Raw genomic sequence first — 23,406 nt, forward strand, 5'->3', positions numbered from 1 at the left:
GGTGAGTGATCCCACCATCGTGATTATCTTGGTCGTGAAGCTCTTTTTTGTACAGTTCCTCTGTGTATTCTTGCCACCTCTTCCTAATATCTTCTGCTTCTGTTAGGTCCATACCATTCCTGTCCTTTATCAAGCCCATTTTTGCAGGAAATGTTCCCTTGGTATCAATAATTTTCTTGAAGAGATCTCTAGTCTTTCCCATTCTGTTGTTTTCCTCTATTTCTTTGCATTGATCTCTGAGGGAGGCTTTATCTCTCCTTGCTCTTCTTTGGAACTCTGCATTCAGATGCTTATATCTTTCCTTTTCTCCTTTGCTTTTTGCTTCTCTTCTTTTCACAGCTATTTGTAAGGCCTCCTCAGACAGCCATTTTGCTTTTTTACATTTCTTTTCCATGGGGAAAAACTTCAGTCTTTACTGCTCCTGAAACCTACTCAGAGGACCTTTTTAAAAAGGACTTAAAATATGATTGGTGGACCGTGATGCTGGATTGCACAGGATGGACATGACACCCAGGGATCCAACCCGGCTCCTACGTCTCCTGCATTGGCAGGCAGATTCTTTTACCACTAGCGCCACCAGTGAAAGAAAGTAAAGTGAAGTCGCTGAAAGAAAGTAAAGTGAAGTCGCTCAGTCGTGTCCGACTCTTTGCGACCCCTTGTACTGTAGCCCACCAGGCTCCTCCGTCCGTGGGATTCTCCAGGCAAGAATACTGGAGTGGGTTGCTATTTCCTTCTCCAGGGGATCTTCCCGACCCAGGGATCCAACCCAAGTCTCCTGCATTGCGGGTAGCACTTTAACCTCTGAGCCACCAGGGAAGAGACTAGCGCCACCAGTAGTCTCTATGTTCTTGATGGTGTTTTAAACACTTTCCCAAGAACTATTCTGAGTGCAGTACTTCTATAATCATCCATATCATTTTACAGATAAAGAAAACCGAAAGAAATGATAAAAATCTGCTCCTGAACACATCGCTTCAAGACTGCTACGCTCTATAAGTTCAGTTGGAACAAACTCTCCGGGGCAGAGTCCCCGCACTCTTCTCTCGCCGTTCAGGGCGCCTGCGCACCAGCGCGGGTGAGAGCCGCGGCTCCGCCGCCGCCCGCGCGGCGTAGCGGGTGGTCACGTGACGGCGCGGGGCGGGGCGGCGCGGGGAGGCCTGCGCGCCGCGGGCTGACCAAGCCGAGTTCGCTCCACGGAGCAGGCGCTGGAACCTGCGGCCGAAGCCGCGTCTTCTGTCGGCTCCGCCACCATCCGGGGCTCGGGCTCGAGCCCGGGCCCCCGGGACATGGCCCTCCGGAGTGCCCGGGGTGACGGCCCCACCTCCGGCCGCTGGGACGGCGGCGCGGAAAAGGGAGGTACGGAAGCCGGCCAGGGCGCCGAGGAGCGGCCTGCGAGGACGGCCTGAGGGATAGGGGCGGCCCGGGGGACAGGGGGCAGCTGCCGGAGGCGGGGGCGGCAGGCAGGGGGGCCCGGGACGACCGCGCGGGGTGTGCCCAGGGCCGCCGGCCAGGGTCGGGACAGCGAAAAAGGAAGAGACTGAAGGCCTGGGTCACGTCTGAAGGGGAAGAGAGCCTGCAGTTTGGGCGGAGGGGGCGGTCAGCGGATGCTGAGGGAACCGGAGGAACACTGGCGGCAGACCCGAGCCCCCTAGTGGGAAGGACGGCGGGGGCCCCACGTCCCATCTCTTCCTTGAGACGCGAGGCCAAGCTTCGCTCCCGGCCGAGACTGTCCGGCCACGTCCGCAGGCTCCCGGGGCCGCCTCCCTAGTGGTCAGGCCAGTTTTCCAAACTTCATTCATCGGTCGTCGAGGTCTGGATTGACGCGCTGGACACGTATTTCTTTTAATTACCGTGAAATTAACCCTTTAAAGTGTACAGTTCTGTGGTTGTTAGTAATTTTGCAAGGTGGGGCAACCATCGCACTGTCTCTAATTCCACAGCATTTTTAATGCCAAAAAGAGAGACCATCCCTCCGCAGGCCCCATTCTCCACAGCTCCTGGCAACTGCCAATCTATTCTCTGTCCCCGTCCTATTCCGCCTATTTTAATATTATTGAATTGTGTAAAAAGCAAGTTATTTTTTATACTGCCTTAAACTCATTTCCATGAAACAGTTTCATCGTGCACTATGTTTTCAAATATGTTTTACCTACTGGTTAATACATGACAGTTAAAATTATTAACGTTTACTCTGTACCAGGTGAAATAATCTCTTTGCCCTCTGGGAAAGAGTAAGGTAACTTTCCCAGTTTTCCATCCTCTGATGGATGATTCCCATAGCAGAACCAACCACCAGTGCAACCCAAGTTTTGTTTCTCTGAGTTCATTTTGTTATTGCCTTTTTCTCCTCTTCTAATCCTCTATGGAAATGAAGCTAACGCCTCATATTACTCCTCTGGGCCCTTTGGCCTTGTAACCCTTTCCTGGTGTTTGTATGACATCTGTTCTCATGGCATAATGGTCATTGCCCCAAGTGGTATATGGGTCTTGTGACCTGTTGGAGTGCAACTGTGCCTAGGTTGCGAGACTTTATCCTCTAGTGTCCTGAATTTTGCTTCTCTGGATAAATGGAGGAATTTAGAAATGAGAGGAGTTTTGTTTTTTTTTTTTTTTTTTGGTGTTTTGATTTTCTTGTTTTGATTTTCATCATATTGGAAAATTGGAGAGGTTACTAATACTGTTAACTCTCCTTTGTAGACGTTATGATGGGATTGGTTTACTCTATTTTTCTCCATTTGGGGGAGTGGGTAGAGCAGTCGTTCTTCATATGTACTTGTCTTTATTTTTCAGGTAGTTGCTGAATCAACGCTAATTTGGGTACTGTTTGTTGAAACTAATTGGGACCTCCAAAAACAGTTTCTTTTTTGTTTATTTTTGATGGGAACCTTATTCAGAATAGGGCTTTCCTGGTGGCTCAAATGGTAAAAAAATACACTTGTAATGCGGGAGACTCAAGTTGGATCCCTAGGTTGGGAAGATCCCCTGGAGAAGGGGATGGCAACCCACTCCGGTATTCTTGCCTGGAGAATTCCATGGACAGAAGACCCTGGAGGGTCTGTGGGGTTACAAAGAGTTGGACATGACTGAGCGACTAACACTTAAACTTTATCAGAATAAGGTTAGGTTTTCCTCTCCCACTGTAGTTCTCTTTTTTTGTTAGCAGAAAATTTTAAGTTAATTTCTAGCATCAACATTAGGAGTTCAAGGAGTGGAGCTGGGCATGTCTGTCTATCTGGGAGGCTCTCTATCTGACTAGCTCTTCCATCGTTTTGATTAAGCCCTAAGGGAGCTTCCCTGGTGGCTCAGTGGTATAGAATATATACCTGGAATGCCAGAGACAAGGTTCGATCCCTGGGTGGGGAAGATTCCCTGGAGAAAGAAATGTCAACCGACTCCAGTATTCTTGCCTGGGAAATCCCACGGACAGTGGAGCCTAGGGAGCTACAGTCCACAGGTCGCGGAAGACTCAGACATGACTGAAGCAACTAATCAACAGCAACAATGCATTGCTAATTTTAACTTCTGTTTAAAGTCTGTAAAGCTTTCTTGATATGCAAGCTTAAACCAAATAATCAGTATGGAATTTCATTCTTGCACATAAGATGCATATTAAGTGTGTAGCTCATTTACCTGATCTAAATCACTGATACGTATTTTGCTGGCGTGGAAAAACTTTTGGAGGAAGCGTAGCTAGTGCTCATTTTTTGCTATTGTCCTTAACTGTATATTGTTTCCCAAGCCAGATGCTTTTGAAGATACGTGTTGCTCTGAGGAAACAGAAATCTTTACTTGAGTTCCATAGCCAGAGTAGGGAGAGATTTGAGACAATAACAGACTCAGTCATCCTTATCAGAATTGTTAAGAACTTCTTTTTCAGTGCCCCTTACTTAAATGATCATTTTAATGGAGAGCTGGTCAGGTAGTGCCAATATCATTCCTTTTTCCTCAGTTGAATGAATTACTTTTCAGACAGCAGGGATTTATTTATAGCAGTGTCTTATATATTTTGCAGCCAGTTGTAGGATAGTCATTTCATTCTGTTGTGGTTGTGAAAGCCAAGACCTTTTACTATAAAGGAGTTTGGAAGATACCAGCTTTGGAATATATAGTACATCTCATATAAGCAGAGCAAAACTGGAGATGAAAGGATTCAAGGGGATTTGAATTACATGTATACAATCAGCAGATGAAATGTAGGCTTTTATCCCAAAGCCAAATAAAGCATTCTCAAGTCCAGAAATGTGTCCTACCCCAAAATCCATATGTAAAATTTATCTTAAAATAGATAGTTAGACATTGGGTTTCCCAGGTGGCACAGTTGGTGAAGAATCCACCTGCCAATGTAGGAGACACAGGAGATTCAGATTCAGTCCCTGGATTGGGAAGATCCCCTGGAGGAAGAAAGTTATTTTAACCTTTTTCCATGCTTTTTCTTCTTCTGCAGCAAAGAGGGTATGTGTAGATTAATTGGTTAAGACTCCGCTTAACTTTTTCTCCCTCATTGTGTAGTCTCACAGTTGACCTTACCACTATGTAATTTATACTTCTCCAGATCATTTAAGTTTTTTTCTGTTTTCTCCTACCTTTTTAATGTCACAATCAAAACCTGTACATTAAGTGCAATGAAATATTTGTTTGTGTGTGTGGCACACACAGGAGTGCCTTCTTCATCTTCCACTAACATTTGATCACTTAAATATGGGATTGAGAAAGGTGATGTTGGGGTCTGAACAGACAACAGCTAAAATCTGCACTTGAGCAGCATTCTACCCTGGGAATCACCAGTAGATTTAGAAAAAGGCCAAAGTGCCTATAAATCTATTTAGAGTTATATAATGAGTATTGTCTTTTATTTTTTTAATTTTAAATTTTATTTATTTATTTGACAGCATCACATCTTAATTGCAGCACAAGTTCTTCATTGTGGCATGTAGGCTTCTCTGGTTGCAGCACACAGGCTTAGTTGCCCCATGACATGTGGGAACATAGTTCCCTGACCAGGGGTCAAACCCGTGTCCCCTCATTGGAAGATGGATTCTTAGCCACTGGACCACCAGGGAAGTCCCTACAGTGAGGATATTCTTAATATTAATATTAATATGGGGAAATAATGCCATTTACTAAAGGCCAGTTTTTCCAGAGGAACAGTAGCTAAGTTAAATTATTTATTCTATTCTGCCCATGTGTATTGAATTCCCACAGGGCATCAGAATCAGGATGACAGCAGTAAATTTTGAAATGCAGGATTTAAATAGAATCCAAACAGAGTTTTGAGAGAAATAAGTATTGGAGCAATGATTTGGGTTCAGAAATAGTTAAAATTGACGGTGAAGAACCTGCCTGCAATGCAGGAGATGCAGGTTTGATCCCTAGTCAGGAAGATCAGAGAAGGGACTGGCTACCCACTCCAGTATTCTTGCCTGGAGAATCCCATGGACAGAGGGACCTGTTGGGCTACAATCCATGGGGTTGCAAAAAGTTGGACACAACTGAACGACTAACACACACTGCAAATCCACTTGATTGCAAACAGTGTTAACTCCCCTAAGACCTAAGCAGTGGTTTTCCTTTCCCCCTGGAGAAGGAAATGGCAGTTCACTACTGTATTCTTGCTTGGAAAATCCTGTGAACAGAGGAGGCTGGCAGGCTACAGCCCATGGGGTTGCGAAGACTTGAACACAACTGAGAGACTGACACTTTTGGTTTTCCTTTCCTCCAGATTGCTGAATAAATAGCTTAAGTGGAAAGATGGGCAAGGTGGATATATGTCAAAAAAATTTTGAGGGAAAATTTCCAAACTCTTACCAAATAGATTAATAAGGTTTCTAAATATCAGATACCTCAAAAAATATTTAGTATTACCATTTAAGTGTTCTTAATTTGTGATGTGTAGAAAGTACAAAGTACAAGAACACTCTAAGTTTTAAAAAACTTTTAATCTTATTTTCTTCTTTGCTAGAAATTCAATTCCTGCTCGTATTTTGTCTCAGCTTGTGTTGTTATATGGACTTCCCAGGTGGCTCAGCAGTAAAGAATCTACCTGCAATGCAGGAAATCCCAGTTCAATTCCTGGGTCGAGGAGATCCCCTAGAGAAGGGATAGGCTATCCACTCCAGTATTCATGATCTTCCCTGGTGGCTCAGACGGTAAAGAAACCGCCTGCAATGCGGGAGACCTGGATTCGATCCCTGGGTTAGGAAGATCCCCTGGAGGAGGGCGTGGCAACCCACTGCAGTATTCCTGCCTGGAGAATCCCCACGGACTGAGGAGCCTGGCAAGCTACAGTCTGTAGGGTCACAAAGAGTCGGACACTACTGAGGGACTAAGCACAATACAGCACAGCCTGGTGCTTTACTATGAGTAGTTGCTCATTAAATGACAGGTTGATAAATGAATGGATACATTAATGCACAGGTAGGTGCATGGATGGATGGTATGACATGTCCAAGCCAAGAGCTTGAAGCACCTTGTAAATAAATAAACATTTTATTATAGTTGGTGCTGTGCTGATTGATTGGGAATTGGGACTTGGTTTTTCCTGATTTCTAGATAGAGTAACGATTGAATTTAGCATCAACCTGGGACATTTCTAGGAGTGCAGATGGGAGGAGGGGTTTGCTATGAACAATTAGTTATGCCGGAACTATAGATGTAAACTAGAAATCTCTCAGACTGCCTGGAGCAGATTCACCTACTAGGTCACCAGGGAAAACAACAGTCTAGCCAGGAGAACAGGTTTACCTGGGTGAAAAAGCATCCTGTCCTATCTGCATCTCCAATTGCATGGAACTTCAAAACAGTCGGTGCCTGAGTTTATAAAGTTTATGTCACAGCTCATAGATGGGTAACCAGGGTTACTGGATTAATGAAATGAAAGGTTACACCTTTCATTTGTGTTAACAATATGCAGCTTTGTCGTGGAAACAGTTTGTATACTGTTGCCTCAGAATAGAACATAACTGAGGAAAGCTGCTTAGTGTCTGTCCTAAAAACCTCACTTACATTCTGATGTTAGTCCTTTCTAAGGCCTGACCTACCTTCCAGTGTTATCTTCTACTTTATATTAACATTAATGCCCTGCCCCTCGTATATGCTACATAAATACTTCCTAATGACTTCATTTACTGTTAAGTGAAAGGGCTTGTGTTTCTGTCTCCAAGCCTTTCTGGTCATCTCCTCGCCTCTCTGAATCCTCCCCTTTCTTTTTAAATTTCACTTTTCCATAATGCTTTCTCAAGATTTGCCTGACCCACAGCTGTCTGAACTGTTGGTGTCTGCACATACCTTTTTTCGGACGATTACAGTGCACTGCTATGTGACATCTCTTCAGTGGGTTGAAGAGTTTTAACTTTTCTTGTGTTTGCTGTTCCTAGAAGTAAACATTCTGCATGAAAATTCTGAGAGCCTGTTACCCCATTATTTTAAACAGAGCCAATTATAATATGATGCACATTAACCACAAACTCTCAGTCTCCTAAAAAAGTAATTTAAACACAGCAAAATGCCTGTGTATAAATAACAAACTACCACATGAGGATGTAAGATGCGTAATACATTCCTTTTTGATTACCAGTGATTAGTGTGGCTCTTGAGAACCAGTAGCATGCCCCTTTTACCACTAGCCACACTGGAGTCCCAAGTATGCCCTTTGACATTCTGCTTTTGAAAATACCTCCATGGGATTCTGATGTTTTCCAATTGTATTAGCATGTAACCAGAGGCTTTTTTCACATGTGGTTTTGTTTAAAAATGTAATACTGAATTTTGGTGACATGCATGTACATTTTTCCTCAGTAAATAACAGAGAAAATGTATTATATTAAGAGAGATGTGGTCATGTATGGATGTGAGAGTTGAACCATAGAGAAGACTGAGTACTGAAGAATTGATGCTTTCTCTAATGGTGCTAGAGAAGACTCTTGAGCTCCCAGGTACAGCAAGGAGATCAAACCAGTCAATCCAAAGGAAAATCAACCCTGCATACTCATTGGAAGTACTGATGCTGAAGCTGAAGCTCCAATACTTTGGCCACCTGATGCAAACAGCTGACTCATTGGAAAAGACTCTGCTGTTGGGAAAGTTTGAAGGCAAAAGAAGAGGGCGGCAGAGGATGAGATGGTTGGATTGCATCATTGATTCAATGGATATGAACTTAGGCAAACTCTAGGAGATAGTGAGGAACAGGGAGGCCTGGCGTGTTGCAGTCCATAGGGTCGCAGAGTTGACTTAACAACAATGCTCTGTGAAGTTTAGCATTAATGAAGCACAGCATTCTTTAGGAAAACATCAGATCAGATCAGTCGATCAGTCGTGTCTGACTCTTTGTGACCCCATGAATCGCAGCATGCCAGGCCTCCCTGTCCATCACCAACTCCCGGAGTTCACTCAGACTCACATCCATCAAGTCAGTGATGCCATCCAGCCATCTCATCCTCTGTCGTCCCCTTCTCCTCCTGCCCCCAGTCTCTCCCAGCATCAGGGTCTTTTCCAATGAGTTAACTCTTCGCATGAGGTGGCCAGAGTACTGGAGTTTCAGCTTTAGCATCATTCCTTCCAAAGAAATCCCAGGGCTGATCTCCTTCAGAATGGACTGGTTGGATCTCCTTGGAGTCCAAGGGACTCTCAAGAGTCTTCTCCAACACCACAGTAGGAAAACATAAATGGTGGCTATTAGATATGCCTAAATGTACTGAGCATTTACTATAATTCCTTTTTCTTTGTTACTTATATGGTATGTCTCCTTAGTGTTTCACACACTATATATACTAATCAGTGTGTGTGTGTGCATACTAAGTTGCTTCAGTCGTGTCTTTGAGATCCTGTGGACTGTAGGCTCTGTCCATGGGATTTTTCAGAAAAGAGTGCTAGAGTGGGTTGCCATTTCCTTCTGCAGGGGATCTTCCCAACCCACAGATCAAACCCATGTCTCCTACGTCTCTTGCTTTGGCAAGCAGGTTCTTTACCACTGGCACCACTTTGGAACCCCGTGCTCATCAGTAAATTGATTTTAAATATACCTACCTTACTTCAGACCAAGTTAAGGAGATTGAGCCCTGAACAGAAAATGTACACACGGTAAATATGTGCCTAATGCCCTTTTCCATTCTGTTTTGCAGACTTTAATGCCAAAAGGAAAAAGAAAGTGGCAGAGATCTACCAGGCTCTGAACAGTGAGCCCACTGATGTGGCTGCCCTTAGACGCATGGCTATCAGTGAAGGAGGGCTCCTGACTGATGAGATCAGGCGGAAAGTGTGGCCCAAGCTCCTCAATGTCAACACCAATGATCCACCTCCTATATCAGGTAGTTAGGGGAAGAAGTGCTGTGATGGGAGTTTGTCTAGGAGGCAGGGAAAAAAGAATTTCAGGGTCTTTAATTTTTATGCTAATTTCAAACCAAGAGTAGACATGTAAACACCTGAAACGTTTTAGGATATGCTTGGGCCTACTGTGAAAATAAGACCAAACTGCGAAATAAAATTTCAATTAAAAATGGAATGAGCTTTTATTAGGTAAGGAGGGAGCGATTATTGGCTAGTTAGGGGAGTTTATTAAAAATACATATTCTGGGAATTCCCTGATGGTAAAGTGGTTAGGACTCCATGCTTTCACTGCCAAGGGCCGAGGTTCCATTCCTGATCCAGGAACTAATATCCCGCAAGCCACACAGTGCAGCCACAACACAAAATGCATGTTCCAGTTTATATTCACCTAGAAGTAAGTTTGCAGGAATCTATTTTAGCAAGAATCCTACATAATTTTGATACAGATGGACATTTGAGAAACATGGGGTTCTACAGAGATATAATGCCTCTTATAGTCCTTAAAAACAACAACAAAAAAGACTTTTTATAGGGAAATACTAAGACTATTTTGAATTCTAAAATTCTGTAATTCTGTGAAAAGCTGTTACAGTCAGCCCTCCAAGTTCAAGGATTCAACCAGCCATGTATCAGAAGTACTCTGGAAGGACTTTGCAGAGGTCCTGTGGTTAAGACTCCACACACCCAGTGCCAGCAGCATGGGTTCAGTCCCTGGTCAGGAAACTAGGATCCTACATTCCACCTGGCACATATATTCTGGCGGGCGGGAACCTCCAGAAATTTCCAAAAAGCAAAACTTGAATTTGTTGTGCTCTGGCAGCTATTTACATAGCATTTACATTCTGTCAGGTTTGAAAGTAATCTAGAGGTGATTGAAGTATACGAGAGGATGTGCAAATGTTAAACTGTTTAATATTTGGGACTTGAGCATCAGTGGATTTTGCTATCCTTGGGGGTCCTGGAACCAATCCCCCTCAAATACCAAGGGACAACTAACTGTACTTAACTTTATCTACAAGGCCTATGTAGTGAAAAAAAGAATTTTTTAGACTGCAGTGCAGAATACAAAAGAAAGTACAGAAAACAGTGAATCCACTTTGTCATTCGTTGAGTCTACATTTATTGCTTTCCTACTATGTTTGGCAAAAGTCCAGGTGTTGGGGATTCTTTCTTTCATTTGGCGATGCAAGGAGCAGGACACGACTTAGTGACTGAGCACGCACACACAGTTGTGCTCCTAATGTGCGCTAGGTACCAGAGATGATTAAAACAGCCACTGCCAATAAAAAGTTTACAGTGTCATGGTGTGGCCAAGTAGATGTTTTAAGTTGCCACTTGTTATTGTCTTTGGAACTGGGCGGCCTCAGAGCAGTGATCTTTTGTTGGAAGGAATAGGCATTGCCATATTCACACTCTAAATCCTGAGATGGTGTTCTGTCAAATTCCAAATTTCTCATATCTTTTTAAGATGAAGTCTGTATTCTACAGGCTCCTCTGGTAAGTTTTGATTTCCATTATGAAGGAGATGTATACTTGTTATATATGTAACAGCTGGAGTCTGCCTCCTTGCTTTCAGTTGGGCTTAGCAACTGAACACAAGTACTGTCTCCTGTTACCAGTGTCTTAGTTTTAGAATTTCAGGGCTAAGAGAGCTTAGGTTCTTCTCCATGTACATTTATCTTAATACTCCTTTCTGAACCGCTCAATCTTCCTACACTTTATAGATGTTAGAGTTTTTCCAGCGGTCTGTGGTTTCCACATTCATGCTCTTACTTGATGCTTAACAGTAATCTGAGAGGTACACATGGAAGGGAATAATCCCCATTTTACATATGTGAACTTTGAAATTCAGAGTGATTCCCAGTAACGCATAATGGGTGCTGGCCTCCTAACTTTTCCGCTGCTCTTGGATAGTGTATCTTCCCTCCTCTCACGGTCATCATGACTTGCATAAAACAGCATGTTTGGAACTAAACCAGGGATTCCTCTCCAAATGTTGTATCTTGAGTCATGTCCACTTCAGGAAAAAGCCTTGAGTATGTCTTCCAGGCCTTTTGTGTCATGCCAGGATGTCTTGCTCCTGCTGTTGGTTCCCAGACATTCCTACAATAACATGTTTCTTCTCCTCCAATAGGGAAAAACCTACGACAGATGAGCAAGGACTACCAACAAGTGCTCCTGGACGTCCGGCGGTCTTTACGGCGGTTCCCGCCTGGTGAGACACACTGGTGGTCTTTGGGGCGGGAGGGGGAGGTTTGGTAGGTTTGGCTTCAGTCCGTTTGCAGATACATTACTCTGTTGGGCTTGCTTGTCCCGAGACCTTTACATCCTAGCACAGAACATGGCCACATCCAGGACCCTTCCTCCTTAGGGATCCGTCGTGCTCCCAGTCTGCTGAGTCCTTCTCTCACTGACTCAGTCCATTCAGAACCCCCACTGTGAAGGCCTGCTGCTGCTGCTGCTAAGTCACTTCAGTCGTGTCTGACTGTCTGCGACCCCATAGGCGGCAGCCCACCAGGCTCTGCCGTCCCTGGGATTCTCCAGGCAAGAACACTGAGCCCAAAATAATTTCTCTTGGCTTAGAGGTGGTAAATGAGAGAAGAGGGTTTTCCCCCTGCCCGTTAGAGCTACAGAAGAGACTTTATAGGGATTTCTAGAGCTATCAGTCTGACTTTAAAGAGCAGATTGGTTTGGAAGTGGTCACTAACAGGAACTGTTAATACCTTCATTTATAAGTAGCGGTATGTTGCCTGTGGGCTTCCCTGGTGGCTCAGTGGTAAAGAATCCACCTGCCATTGCAAGAGACTCAGGTTCAGTGGATCCAGAAGATCCTTTAGAGGAGGAAATGGTAGCCCACTCCAGTATTCTTGCCTGGGAAATCCCATGGAGAGAGGAGCCTGGAGGGCTACAGGCCATGGAGTCACAAAAGAGTTGGGCACGACTTAGAGACTAAACAACAACAGACAATCTTGCATATACATATACCGGGGCCTTGGACTAGAATGAAGGCCAATCACCACATTTTTAAAGAGTCTGTTACTAAAATTGTCTGTCCATTCCCAGAAATACTAAGAATGACAACTGTCTCCACTTTCACAGTGAAGGCAACTGGGTAGCAGACCTCATCTGTTTCCCTTCCTTTCGCAACTCCACCTCTAAGTCCTTGAATTGAAGAGAGGAGAGTTGCTAGAGGGAACAAGAGTCTCAAAACCCATTGCCTCACTCTTCTGAGCCCATGCTCTGGCATTGGATTTTGTCTGTTAGAGGGCATCCCTCCTGTTTACAATCATGGTTCCCAGAAAGGCTCTTGTAATTCTTGTGTAGCCAGTAGCTTGCCATTTGGGTTTTGATAAACACACATACCTGTGATCCAGTCCCCTTTTCCTGTTCCTCTGGTCTTGAGGAGACTACATAGGACAGACGCATCTCACATTTTTCTCTGGGTGTAACCTGTTTTCCTTCTGAGCCCTTTATCCCTCTTCCATTTATGTGATATCAGTCCAGGATATTCTTCTTCCAGACAGAACTGTCCATGTGGTTTCATATTCTTTTTACATTCATGTTCTTCTGAACTTAGCTGACCACTTTTATACTGAAAATTTAAAGAAGGCTTACTTTTTTCTCTCACTGCTTCGTTACTTTACCTGACCACAGTACTTGGTTTACTCCCATTTTCTTCTTTATCTTCTACCGTATGCTTTTAGAGAAGGGATGGGTAAAAGTGCATGAGAGATGAGCGTCACTGTCCCCTAAAAACCTGTATTTAAGTTCAGTCTGGGCCCTTGCATTAGCTGTTTTCTCTCACAAGATCTGCTTTTGACTGGAAAACCTAATGGTGTAGGAAAGCTGTGTTGTGTGCCATCCTCCTAAAACAGGTCATGAGGCCAAGGGTTGACTTTTTTTTTTTTTTTAATTGGAGGCTAATTACTTTACAATATTGTATTGGTTTTGCCATACATCAACATGAATCCGCCATGGGTGCACACGTGTGTCAAGGGTTGACATTTTTATAGTAAGAGCCAGAAGAGCTGAGGGACCACGCTGACCGCTGCCAGACTAGGTGCCTGCGCTGAAAGAGCTCCTGAGACCAGCTCCTCTGTTTCCACCTGCATCTTTGGGTCAAGATTAGTACTTCCTATGATATTTAGTTTGATTCTGAGGGGAGCACACATCTCATACATTTTTTGTTTTGACACCACCCTTATGGCAGAAAGTGAAGAGGAACTAAAAAGCCTCTTGATGAAAGTGAAAGTGGAGAGTAAAAAAGTTGGCTTAAAGCTCAACATTCAGAAAACGAAGATCATGGCATCTGGTCCCATCACTTCATGGGAAATAGATGCAGAAATAGTGGAAACAGCGTCAGACTTTATTTTTTCGGGCTCCAAAATCACTGCAGATGGTGACTGCAGCCATGAAATTAAAAGACGCTTACTCCTAGGAAGGAAAGTTATGACCAACCTAGATAGCATATTCAAAAGCAGAGACATTACCTTGCCAACAAAGGTTCGTCTAGTCAAGGCTATGGTTTTTCCTGTGGTCATGTATGGATGTGAGAGTTGGACTGTGAAGAAGGCTGAGCACCGAAGAATTGGTGCTTTTGAACTGTGGTGTTGGAGAAGACTCTTGAGAGTCCCTTGGACTGCAAGGAGATCCAGCCAGTCCATTCTGAAGGAAATCAGCCCTGGGATTTCTTTGGAAGGAATGATGCTGAAGCTGAAACTCCAGTACTTTGGCCACCTCATGCGAAGAGTTGACTCATTGGAAAAGACCCTGATGCTGGGAGGGATTGGGGGCAGGAGGAGAAGGGGACGACAGAGGATGAGATGGCTGGATGGCATCACTGACTCGATGGACGTGAGTCTGGGTGAACTCCAGGAGTTGGTGATGGACAGGGAGGCCTGGCATGCTGCGATTCGTGGGGTCGCAAAGAGTTGGACATGACTGAGCGACTGAACTGAACTGAACTGAACTGAACACCTACAAAAAGGCTGCAAAAATAGGACACAGAATTCCCCAGGTAGCTTTTTCCCAGATTTCTTTATACATCAACCTTTGACTAGATTTGCTTTAGTTTTGTTTTCTCTCTCTCCTTCACCATACATACACACATTTTTTTCCTCTGAGCTATTAAGAATAAATTACGTATATGGTACCCCCTTATCCCTAAATATTTCACTGTGTGTTTTTTAAAAACACAATTCTTTTTTACATAGTCACACTTAAAATCAGTAATAAAAAATACTACTGTCTAATCTACAGATTTTATTCAGATATTGCCATTTATTCCAATAATGTTCCTTATAGAGAAAAGTGCATTTTCCATTCATTCTTCATATCTCTTCAGCTTCCTTTAGTCTGGACTTGTTCTTTTGTATTTTATGACAGGCCTGTTACTTTATAAAGTCCCCCTCAGTTTTTATTTTCTCCTTGCAAGATTCAGGTGATGCACTCTTGATAGGAATTCCACTGAAGCAATATTGAGTTCTTTTCCCCCCAGCACATCAAGAGGCACATGCTGTCCAGTGGTTCCCCTGCTGGCATCACTCCCTGTGCTGACTTGGTTAAGATGGTGTTGTTGGCTGGGTTCCCCAACTGAAAGGTTTCCAAGTCTGTGGTTCTTTCCTACATGGCCAGGTGGCTATCAACAGTATATGGATCATGAATGTGTTGCCAAGTTGTTTTACTTTATTAAACAGTTTGTCTGCATATCCACAGCTTACCGTCTTCCTTACCTCCATGTTACTAGACTGCTTGCCTTGTTCAAGTGCGTCTCCCCCCCACTACCCTCTCCCAGGCATGCCAGAAGAACAGAGAGAAGGGCTGCAGGAAGAGCTGATCGACATCATCCTCCTCATCCTGGAGCGCAACCCGCAGCTGCACTACTACCAGGGCTACCACGACATCGTGGTCACGTTTCTGCTGGTGCTCGGCGAGAGGCTGGCAACATCCCTAGTAGAGAAGCTGTCTACCCACCATCTCAGGTACCCGCGCAAAAGGGCAGAAGACAGTTCCCCCCAGCAATAACTCCTCAGCCCGCTTTCTAGTTGGTGTTTTCAGTGGGTTGAACCCCAATCCCAACTGCCCCCCAACCCTGATCCAAATGTTTGGTCTGACCAAGCTCATTGAAATGTCTTCTAGGGATTTCATGGACCCAACAATGGACAACACCAAGCATATATTAAACTATCTGATGCCCATCATTGACCAGGTGAATCCAGAACTCCATGACTTCATGCAGAGGTATATATGTGTCTACATTTACGTGTACACGTGCACGCGCACACACAGACACCCCTCTTCAGCTTGCTCCTTTGTTTATTCCTCACAAGTCTAGCTCAGTTGCATCATCATCATATGTTGATTAGTGTTAGGTTCTTCTGAGTTGTCCTTTCCAGTCACCAGCAATCTAGATAATTCAGTTCTGTGCACAGTCTTAGAACACTTTTGTGTGCTGTGCTCTTCCAGGAATGCAGGAGATGTCACAGCCCATGCCCTTAAAGAGTTTACATTTAGTGGAGAGAGGTGGGCGAGCTAAGCATACCAACTTTGAGGTTATTGCTACAACGGAAGTACAGAGTCCTATAGGACCCTACCCCATCTGTAGCTTGTTTTATTTACCATACACCAAGGAAAAGAAATATTTCTTTGCAATTCTTGTATGATTTTTCTCTTCTGTTTAGTTGGAAGTGTGTCCTTGGCCAATACCTGCCTCTCTTAAAAAAAAAAAAAACACCTGTGTCTTAAGGTATTTCAGTCATCTCATGTTAACTATACAATTAATACAGTTATGTTTTCAAGCCTAAGAATAGTTGCCTGTGCCCCCCAAAAGGGTGTGACTTTCCCAGAAGGAAAATGGTGTAGTTCTCTGAAAACAGCTGATTCTTGTTCCTGGAGTTGACATTTCTTGGCCATGATGAGAGCACCCAAGGAGATAAGGCCAACCAGGACCCTACTGTGGTATTAGTGCCATGATGTAGAGTATGTTGCAAGGACTTTCTGTAATATTTTGTGAGGAGAAGATACTGAATTTATCAGCAGCTGAATCTTCCAGAAAGCATGTTCCCCAGTTACTTTCTTCATACAGCACTGAGGACAAAGAAGGCCCAGGGAGAGGGACAGGATGACTCAGCAGGGAACCTAACATCTGGACTCCCTTGCTCCTAGTGCCGAGGTGGGGACCATCTTTGCGCTCAGCTGGCTTATCACCTGGTTCGGGCACGTCCTGTCTGACTTCAGGCACGTCGTGCGGTTATACGACTTCTTCCTGGCCTGCCACCCGCTGATGCCCATTTACTTTGCAGCTGTGGTAGGTACAGACCATGAGCCAGCAGTTTGGCGTGTGTCTCCCAGTCCAGCTTGATCATCTTCCCTAAAAGGAAACCTGGTGATTATGGAAAGATACAAAAGACAGCACTTCCTGGGCTGGTGTCCTGGACACTGTTCTTGGAATGTTACTGGGAGAGTCATGGGAGTCAAAAATATTATGTATAAAAATAAGTTTGGGAAATGCTGGTTAAACAAAGTTGTTAGTTTTTTTTTACTGTTCGATTCTTCTGAACCTTTAAAATGCTCATGTGCGTTGTGAATTATCAGGGTTTGTGTTGACAGCTCCTGGAGCTAGTGCAAATGGCCAAGTGGGTTTAAGAAGAGGCATGATATTATGATGGAAAGTTGAAATGGCTTTTAGTCAGGGATGAGGGCTTCCAGTTATTAGAGGGGCCTGAACTATCAGACGTGAGGGTGGAGGGGGTGTTCTTCATTGTGTTTTAAAGGGAGCAAGACCATTCTTTCTACTGTTTTGAACCATTTCTTCTGTGCTAGAGCTGTAGGTATCTCCAGTAATCTCTCCTTTCCTTCCTCCTAAAAAACCTCCTTCCTTTGTCAGCCTTTCCTGTCATGGTGTGGAAGTTTGCCTCTAGCAGGAAGTGCTAGCCCATTGGGAAAAGCACTCAGATAAGTATAGCATCACTTCCCAGATAGTACAGGAATTTGCTGAACATTTTGGGTGAGCCCTGTTTGGTACCAATTTATATTACCTCTAAGGAGAATGAAATGAAGTGGCCAAGCTGCTGTATGTTCTGGTCTCTGACGCAAGGCCTTGCTCCCCACAGATCGTGTTGTATCGAGAGCAGGAAGTCCTGGATTGTGACTGCGACATGGCCTCGGTCCACCACCTGTTGTCCCAGATCCCTCAGGACCTGCCCTATGAGACACTGATCAGTAGAGCAGGAGACCTCTTTGTTCAGTTTCCCCCGTCCGAACTTGCTCGAGAGGCAGCTGCCCAGCCGCAAGCCGAGAAGTGAGTGGTGCTGAGGCACTGGTTGTGCAGGGGTGTTTGTTAGCAAAAGTGATGGAAGATTGTGTCTAGTAGGGACAGGGCTGGGAGTGGTTTTTCCAGAGATCCGCTTATGCCAACAGAATCCCCACTTGAGACTTCATGGGTCTTGATCAAGAAGAGTTTTCTGAGCAGTGGGTGGCTCTGCCCTCAGACTATTTAGTCCATTTTTCCCCCTTCTTCTTTCATCCCATTCCCTTTTGTCTCCTTCCCCTCTGCAGAACGGCTGCCTCTACGTTCAAAGACTTTGAGCTGGCGTCAGCACAGCAGAGGCCTGACATGGTACTGCGGCAGCGGTTTCGGGGACTTCTGCGGCCTGATGAGCGAACAAAAGATGTCCTGACCAAACCAAGGACCAACCGCTTTGTGAAGCTGGCGGTGATGGGGCTGACAGTGGCGCTTGGAGCGGCCGCCCTAGCCGTGGTGAAAAGTGCCTTGGAGTGGGCCCCAAAGTTTCAGCTGCAGCTGTTTCCCTAAATGCCAGAGAAGATACTTCCTCTTACATGACGTCACAGTCTCACCCTTCCATGGACAGATGGGAGGGGGTGGAATTTCCTTTATTAAAAGGGTTTCAGTCAAGGGTTTTCTATTCCTGCACCCTTTCCCTCCTGTCCATGGATGCCTTTGCTTCAGAGGCCAATAGCAGAGCCTGCGTGACGCTGGGCACTCGGGGGCCTGAGCACAGAACTCTTCTCCCTTGTGGCCTGAGTGAGCTCCCCGCTGCCTCCTCTTTTGCTGAAGGAAATGGGTCTCTGCAGCTCCTGGGTGCCGTTGGAACCCTCTGGGCCTGGTCACTGGGGAGTGTCTTGGCTGCTCATAGTAAGTAAACTGGACCACTGAATGCCCTCCTGGCGGCTCCTCCAGTCTGTCTGCTTCAGCTTAACAAAGAAGGATGTAGCTGCTGCTTTAGTCAGACCTTGAAATGAAGGGGAAGGGGCAGAGGAGGCTGGCCTGGGAGCAAGATTGGCCCCTTTTAAGAATAGCTCCAAGCTGGTCAGAAATCTTAGAGAAACATGTGAACTAGGTTAGTAGGTAAATCCTACCTATTTTCAGCCAAGAAATCACTTGGGCATTGCCAGTCAGACAGGAAGGAATGTTAAGTATTAGGACCCCTCACATAGGCCAGTTTTTGCCTGCCCCCCCCCCTTTTTTTTCTTGTTACTCTTCCACAAGGCACATAGTGGTTATAAAAATGTACATTTACTACTATTTTTAGAATTACACACATCCAATATGTAAAGTACCATCACTTTTAAAATAATAGTTCCTTCATGGAAAAAAAAATAGTTCTCATCCGAACGATGAGCTTCTAAAACCCTGAGGTTTCCTTTCTACTTAAGCGTTTAACATTTCACTTCCGCCAGAGTTGCTGTTTGTAAACAGCCCCACACTTTCACAGTGCCCACTTCCTGTCTAGCTTCCCTAGCTTCCCTTCCTTCCTTCATGTTTTCCTTCAGTCCCCCTTCTACCCCCAGATCAGCATCCAGTCATCACCTTGGCTTTGTTTTTTGCATTTGACCTATCTCTTCAGCTGCTGGTCTCTCCTTCCTGGTTGGAAATGTCACTGGGAACTTGTCAGCACCCAGAAAGGGACGAACTGCAGCCTGAAGCATGTGGTGGGAGCCTAGGACAGCCAGCCCCGCTGCTCCAGGCTTCCTAGGGACTCTCCAGGCCTTAGGGAACACGATGCATATTCAGTTCTTCTGATACAGCTTTTCGTGTAAGCAAACCTAGGTTTGTTTTAGATTAACTGTGGCTTGGAAAAAAGTGCCTTTTGCTGCTTTGAAGAACTGGGGTGTATGGTAAGAAGCAGCAATGTACTTTTCTTTTCCTGGTCTGTCTGGGGCACTGTTCTCTCTTGGCAAGTATTTTCTTAAACGTGCCAGAAGCACTTCCTCCCACCACACCAGACCTCCACATCCTCCCCATGTTCTCACGGTGTGCAGAGTGGTTAGGAGAGGCATCTACTTACATGAGTTACACTAAGCACTTTACAACCAAAAACAACAGATCGTTCTCCATAGCAGGAGTCCCATCTGGGGTTAGCATGATATGGATGGGTTAATCTAGAAAGAGGTAGATTTATCAAGACAGCGGGAATTTTTCCAAGACCTAGATGATGTGACAGGTGTTCCCAGTCTTCTATAGCAGGTTTGTCTTATCACCTTTGCAAGTGGACAGCATCGGCCCCTCCTGCCACAAACTCTCGGGTCTGTCTGTAAATACTGAAGGGAAGTGATGGGGAAGAGGTAGCGGGGAGGTGCGTGTGATCAGAGTCCCAAGGCCACGGTTTTTTGGATTCCAGGAAAGCAGGTGGCATTTGCTTCTGTTGTGGCCTAGAAAGGAGAAAGTTCTTAGGATTTATAGCTTTGCTGACATGAGGATTAGCCCCTGCCAATGAGAAGAAAGTGTTTTTACCTTCAAGTGGTTTACTATTCTGTAAAGAATATGTGTAAATATTTTGTACAGAGCCCTGTATGAAATAAACAGCCATATGTGGTTACTGACCCCTCTTGTCATTCTTCCGTTGTTGGAGTGGCTCTGGGTTTAGACATCTGGATGCTCCGTCCTTCCACCCCTGACCTGGAGCTGTGCCTTAGGCCGTGGACTCTTGGTTGGCTTTGACTTACCTGGAGAACTTGAAACAGTTTCTCTTTCACCTGAGGCAAGAACTCACTTGTCTGGGTTTACTGTTTCCTTAGCCCCAGAGGGAGACAAGGGGCTGAAGGCTGAGCAGGCATCACTTGGCTCTCTGACTGTGTCCTGCCACCATAGGCCAGCTGCCCATGCTGTCCTTTGATTTGACTCATGGAGGATACAGGGCTGGCCAGGACACCGCCCTGCCTCTGGGAGCTCACCAGAGAGCTGCATTGAAGGAGCAATGTATTTTCAGTGGCAGTTTCATAGTTGATTAAATGTAAAGAGAAATTTGATAAATGGAAAACTGAAGGAAAGGTATGTGTGGTGAAATAAATATTTGGGTTTTGTCACCAGTTCCCCTAAAAGCCTTAGAATTTTCTGAGTGATAGGGGTGTCTTTTGTTGTTCATAATGATTTCCTTTTGATTCCAACTGGGTTGATATTGAGGTGAGTTAAGGTTGGACCCCTCAATAGCCTCAGGATGGGACAGAACACCAGAAAGATTATATGGTGGGGAATTATTTTAACTTTATTTTGTATTGGAGTATAGCTGATTAGCAAACAACGTGGTAGTTTCAGGTGAAGAATGAAGGGACTCATCCATACATATACATGTACCCATTCTCCCCTAAACACTCCTCCCATCCAGCCTGCCACAAAACATTGAGCAGAATTCTATGTGCTATACAGTAGGGCCTTGGTTATCCATTTTAAATACAGCAGTGTGTACCTGTTCACCCCAAACTCACTATCTATCCCTTCCCCCCTCCCCACCCCTCCACCCTGGCAACCATAAACTGGTTCATGAAGTCTGTATGTTTCTGTTTTCTAAGTAAGTTTATTCATATCATTTTTTTAAGATTCTACATATGAGAAATGTCATATTTCTCCTCCTTTGTGTGAATTGCTTCACTCAGTGTGACTAGGTCCATCCATGTTTTTGCAAATGGCATTATTTCATTTATTTTAATGAGAAATATTCCATTGTGTACATGTACCACGTCTTCTTTATCCATTCCTCTGTCGATGGACATTCAGGTAGCATCCATGTCTAGGCTGTTGTAAACAGTGCTGCAATGAATGCTGGGGTGTGTATTTCCTTTCAGATCCTATTTTTCCCCTGGTCATATACACAGGTGGGATTGCAGGATCATTTTAGTTTTTTAGTAACCTCCATACTGTTCTCCATAGTGGCTGTACCAATTTACATAGTGGGAATTTTGAGCCTCACCCCAGTGACCTCCTGGGAGGGGAGGGGAGGCTGGACATTGAGTGCTGCAGAAACTCTTGGTTCAGAGATTCAGAGAGCTGCTGGGTTGCTGAATACATCAAAGTGCTGGGAGGATCACATGGCCCGAGACGGCTTGGGAATACTGCAGCCCTCCCGCCATTCCTTGCCCTATGCATCTCTTTTACTTGGCTGTTACTGAGTTGTGTCCTTTACAGGAAATCAGTACATGTAAGTGAAGTGTTTTCTTGAGTTCTGTGAACACTTCCAGCGAATTACTGAACCTGAGAGGGTTTTGTGGAAACTAGTGAACTTGTAGTTGACCAGGCAGAAGTGTAGGTGGTCTGGGCACCACATTTGCTACTGGATCTGAAATGGGACAGCCTTGTGGGACTGAGCCCTTTAACTTGTGGCATCTGATGCTAACTTCCCAGGTAGTTAGTGTCAGAACTGGATTGAATTACTGGACACCTAGTTGATGTTGGAGAATTGGGGAAGCGTGATATCAGAAAGTACTGCACAACACACAAGGCTGAAGGGAAAACTAAAAATAACAGCTGAATAAAAGGTGTGGGTGTTTTGTACAGAGATGGGAGTGTGCATTGTCAGTGGAAGTGTACTTGGGGCTCAGGCGGAGGAGAGTTTTGAGATCTGTGGAAAGCAACTGGGACTCCCTCTGTAGGCAATTTGTAGGGTGAGGATGGGCCATGACCAAAACTCAGTTTGGAGAGAGTGACTGGTGACACGATGGCAAATGTGTCTCTCGTTGGCAATGTGAGCTTCTCCAAGGCACTACATCTCTCAAACTCATTGTCAGTGACAGTAAAAGAGAGATAGTCTCATCCCACCATGGCTGGTTTAATGAACTGACGTTTGTGAAAACGTCTTACAAACTGAAGTTGTACAAGTATTTTTATTTCATTTCCGTGAACATATATGGGTCAATAAACACCTTAATTCAGCCTTGCGCTTGGGCCCCGGGAGCTCATCCCTGGATTAAGTGGTGATTGGAAGGAAGAACAGGCCAGAAGCTTCTGCCAAATACAACTACCAGATGATGGCACCTGAGGCCCAGCCTGGCTTGCGTTCTTCCTTTTGCCCTACCGTCCCCTCCGTGTTTGCTGCTGGTGTATCCTGCTGCTTTTTTTCCAGTTCTCAAAGGCCCTTTTCTCCAGACTTAACATACGGTTGGAATTTGTCAAGCAGCCTTTGTGAGCTGGCAAGGCTGTGGGCTTGCCTCCAGCTTCCTGCTTTTTAAGTGAGTGGCCTTCATGGCAGCCCCAGACACTAGAAGAAGACATGTGTTACTCTGACACAGGCTGTGGGGCCCATTCACCACTTCCTGCCCACATCAGCAGCTGCTCTTTATCTGAGCAGTGTGCTTCCACTGGCCCTGAAGAGAAAAACTGCGTCACACAAGTACATCTGGGACCTCCTGCTGCTTCCTCAGGTAGATGGCTTGAGTCCAAAGCCTGTGGGTTTGGTTTCAAGTCTGCCCCAGAGAGTTCATGCCAGGGCCCTGTTTGCAGTGACTCCTTGGGAGAGGGTGGTGCCTCCATTTGACAGCAGTGGGGAGCACTTGTGAGCCTGCCCATCTTAGGTTCTTCACCCTCTGGCATGTGATGTATGGTGCTGGAAGGTAGAACCCCAGGACAGCCCTGCACCATCTCATTTGCCCTCCTGGCCGCCCCCGGCCCCAGTTTGGCTGCAGCAGCCATAAACCCGCTGCCTGCCTTGGTGCAGATGGAGTGGGCCAAGCGAAAGATGCGGCCCATGCGGTTCCCACTTCCCTCTTGTCCTCACGTTTTTGATACAGCCACGGGGAAAGAAATGTTTCATTAACATTTCTTAGTACTCAATGCCAAAAGAATGGTGCGAGGGC

General features: G+C 45.2%; 1 protein-coding gene across 2 annotated transcripts; it reads left to right on the forward strand.

Annotated features, from left to right (window-relative positions):
* The first annotated feature begins 1,182 nt into the window (after positions 1 to 1,182).
* TBC1D20 (TBC1 domain family member 20) lies at positions 1,183 to 20,163 on the forward strand. 2 transcript variants are annotated; one of them, NM_001038029.1, is given in 8 exon segments: positions 1,183 to 1,356; positions 9,117 to 9,302; positions 11,456 to 11,536; positions 15,116 to 15,302; positions 15,460 to 15,561; positions 16,486 to 16,627; positions 17,433 to 17,620; positions 17,878 to 20,163. In NM_001038029.1, coding segments are annotated over 8 exon segments (1,212 nt in total). In that variant the 5' UTR covers positions 1,183 to 1,286; the 3' UTR covers positions 18,134 to 20,163.
* Positions 20,164 to 23,406: the final 3,243 nt, after the last annotated feature.

The sequence above is a fragment of the Bos taurus genome, chromosome 13, assembly GCF_002263795.3.
Source record: "Bos taurus isolate L1 Dominette 01449 registration number 42190680 breed Hereford chromosome 13, ARS-UCD2.0, whole genome shotgun sequence".
NCBI classification, from domain to species: domain Eukaryota; kingdom Metazoa; phylum Chordata; class Mammalia; order Artiodactyla; family Bovidae; genus Bos; species Bos taurus.

Excerpts from the sequence above, each read along its gene's own strand:
- TBC1D20 (XM_059892434.1), top strand. The coding sequence starts at position 9,203 with ATGGCTATCAGTGAAGGAGGGCTCCTGACTGATGAGATCAGGCGGAAA. Across the intron at positions 15,562-16,485 it reads CTCCATGACTTCATGCAGAG|TGCCGAGGTGGGGACCATCT; the intron begins GTATATATGTGT and ends CCTTGCTCCTAG. Across the intron at positions 17,621-17,877 it reads GCCCAGCCGCAAGCCGAGAA|AACGGCTGCCTCTACGTTCA; the intron begins GTGAGTGGTGCT and ends TCCCCTCTGCAG.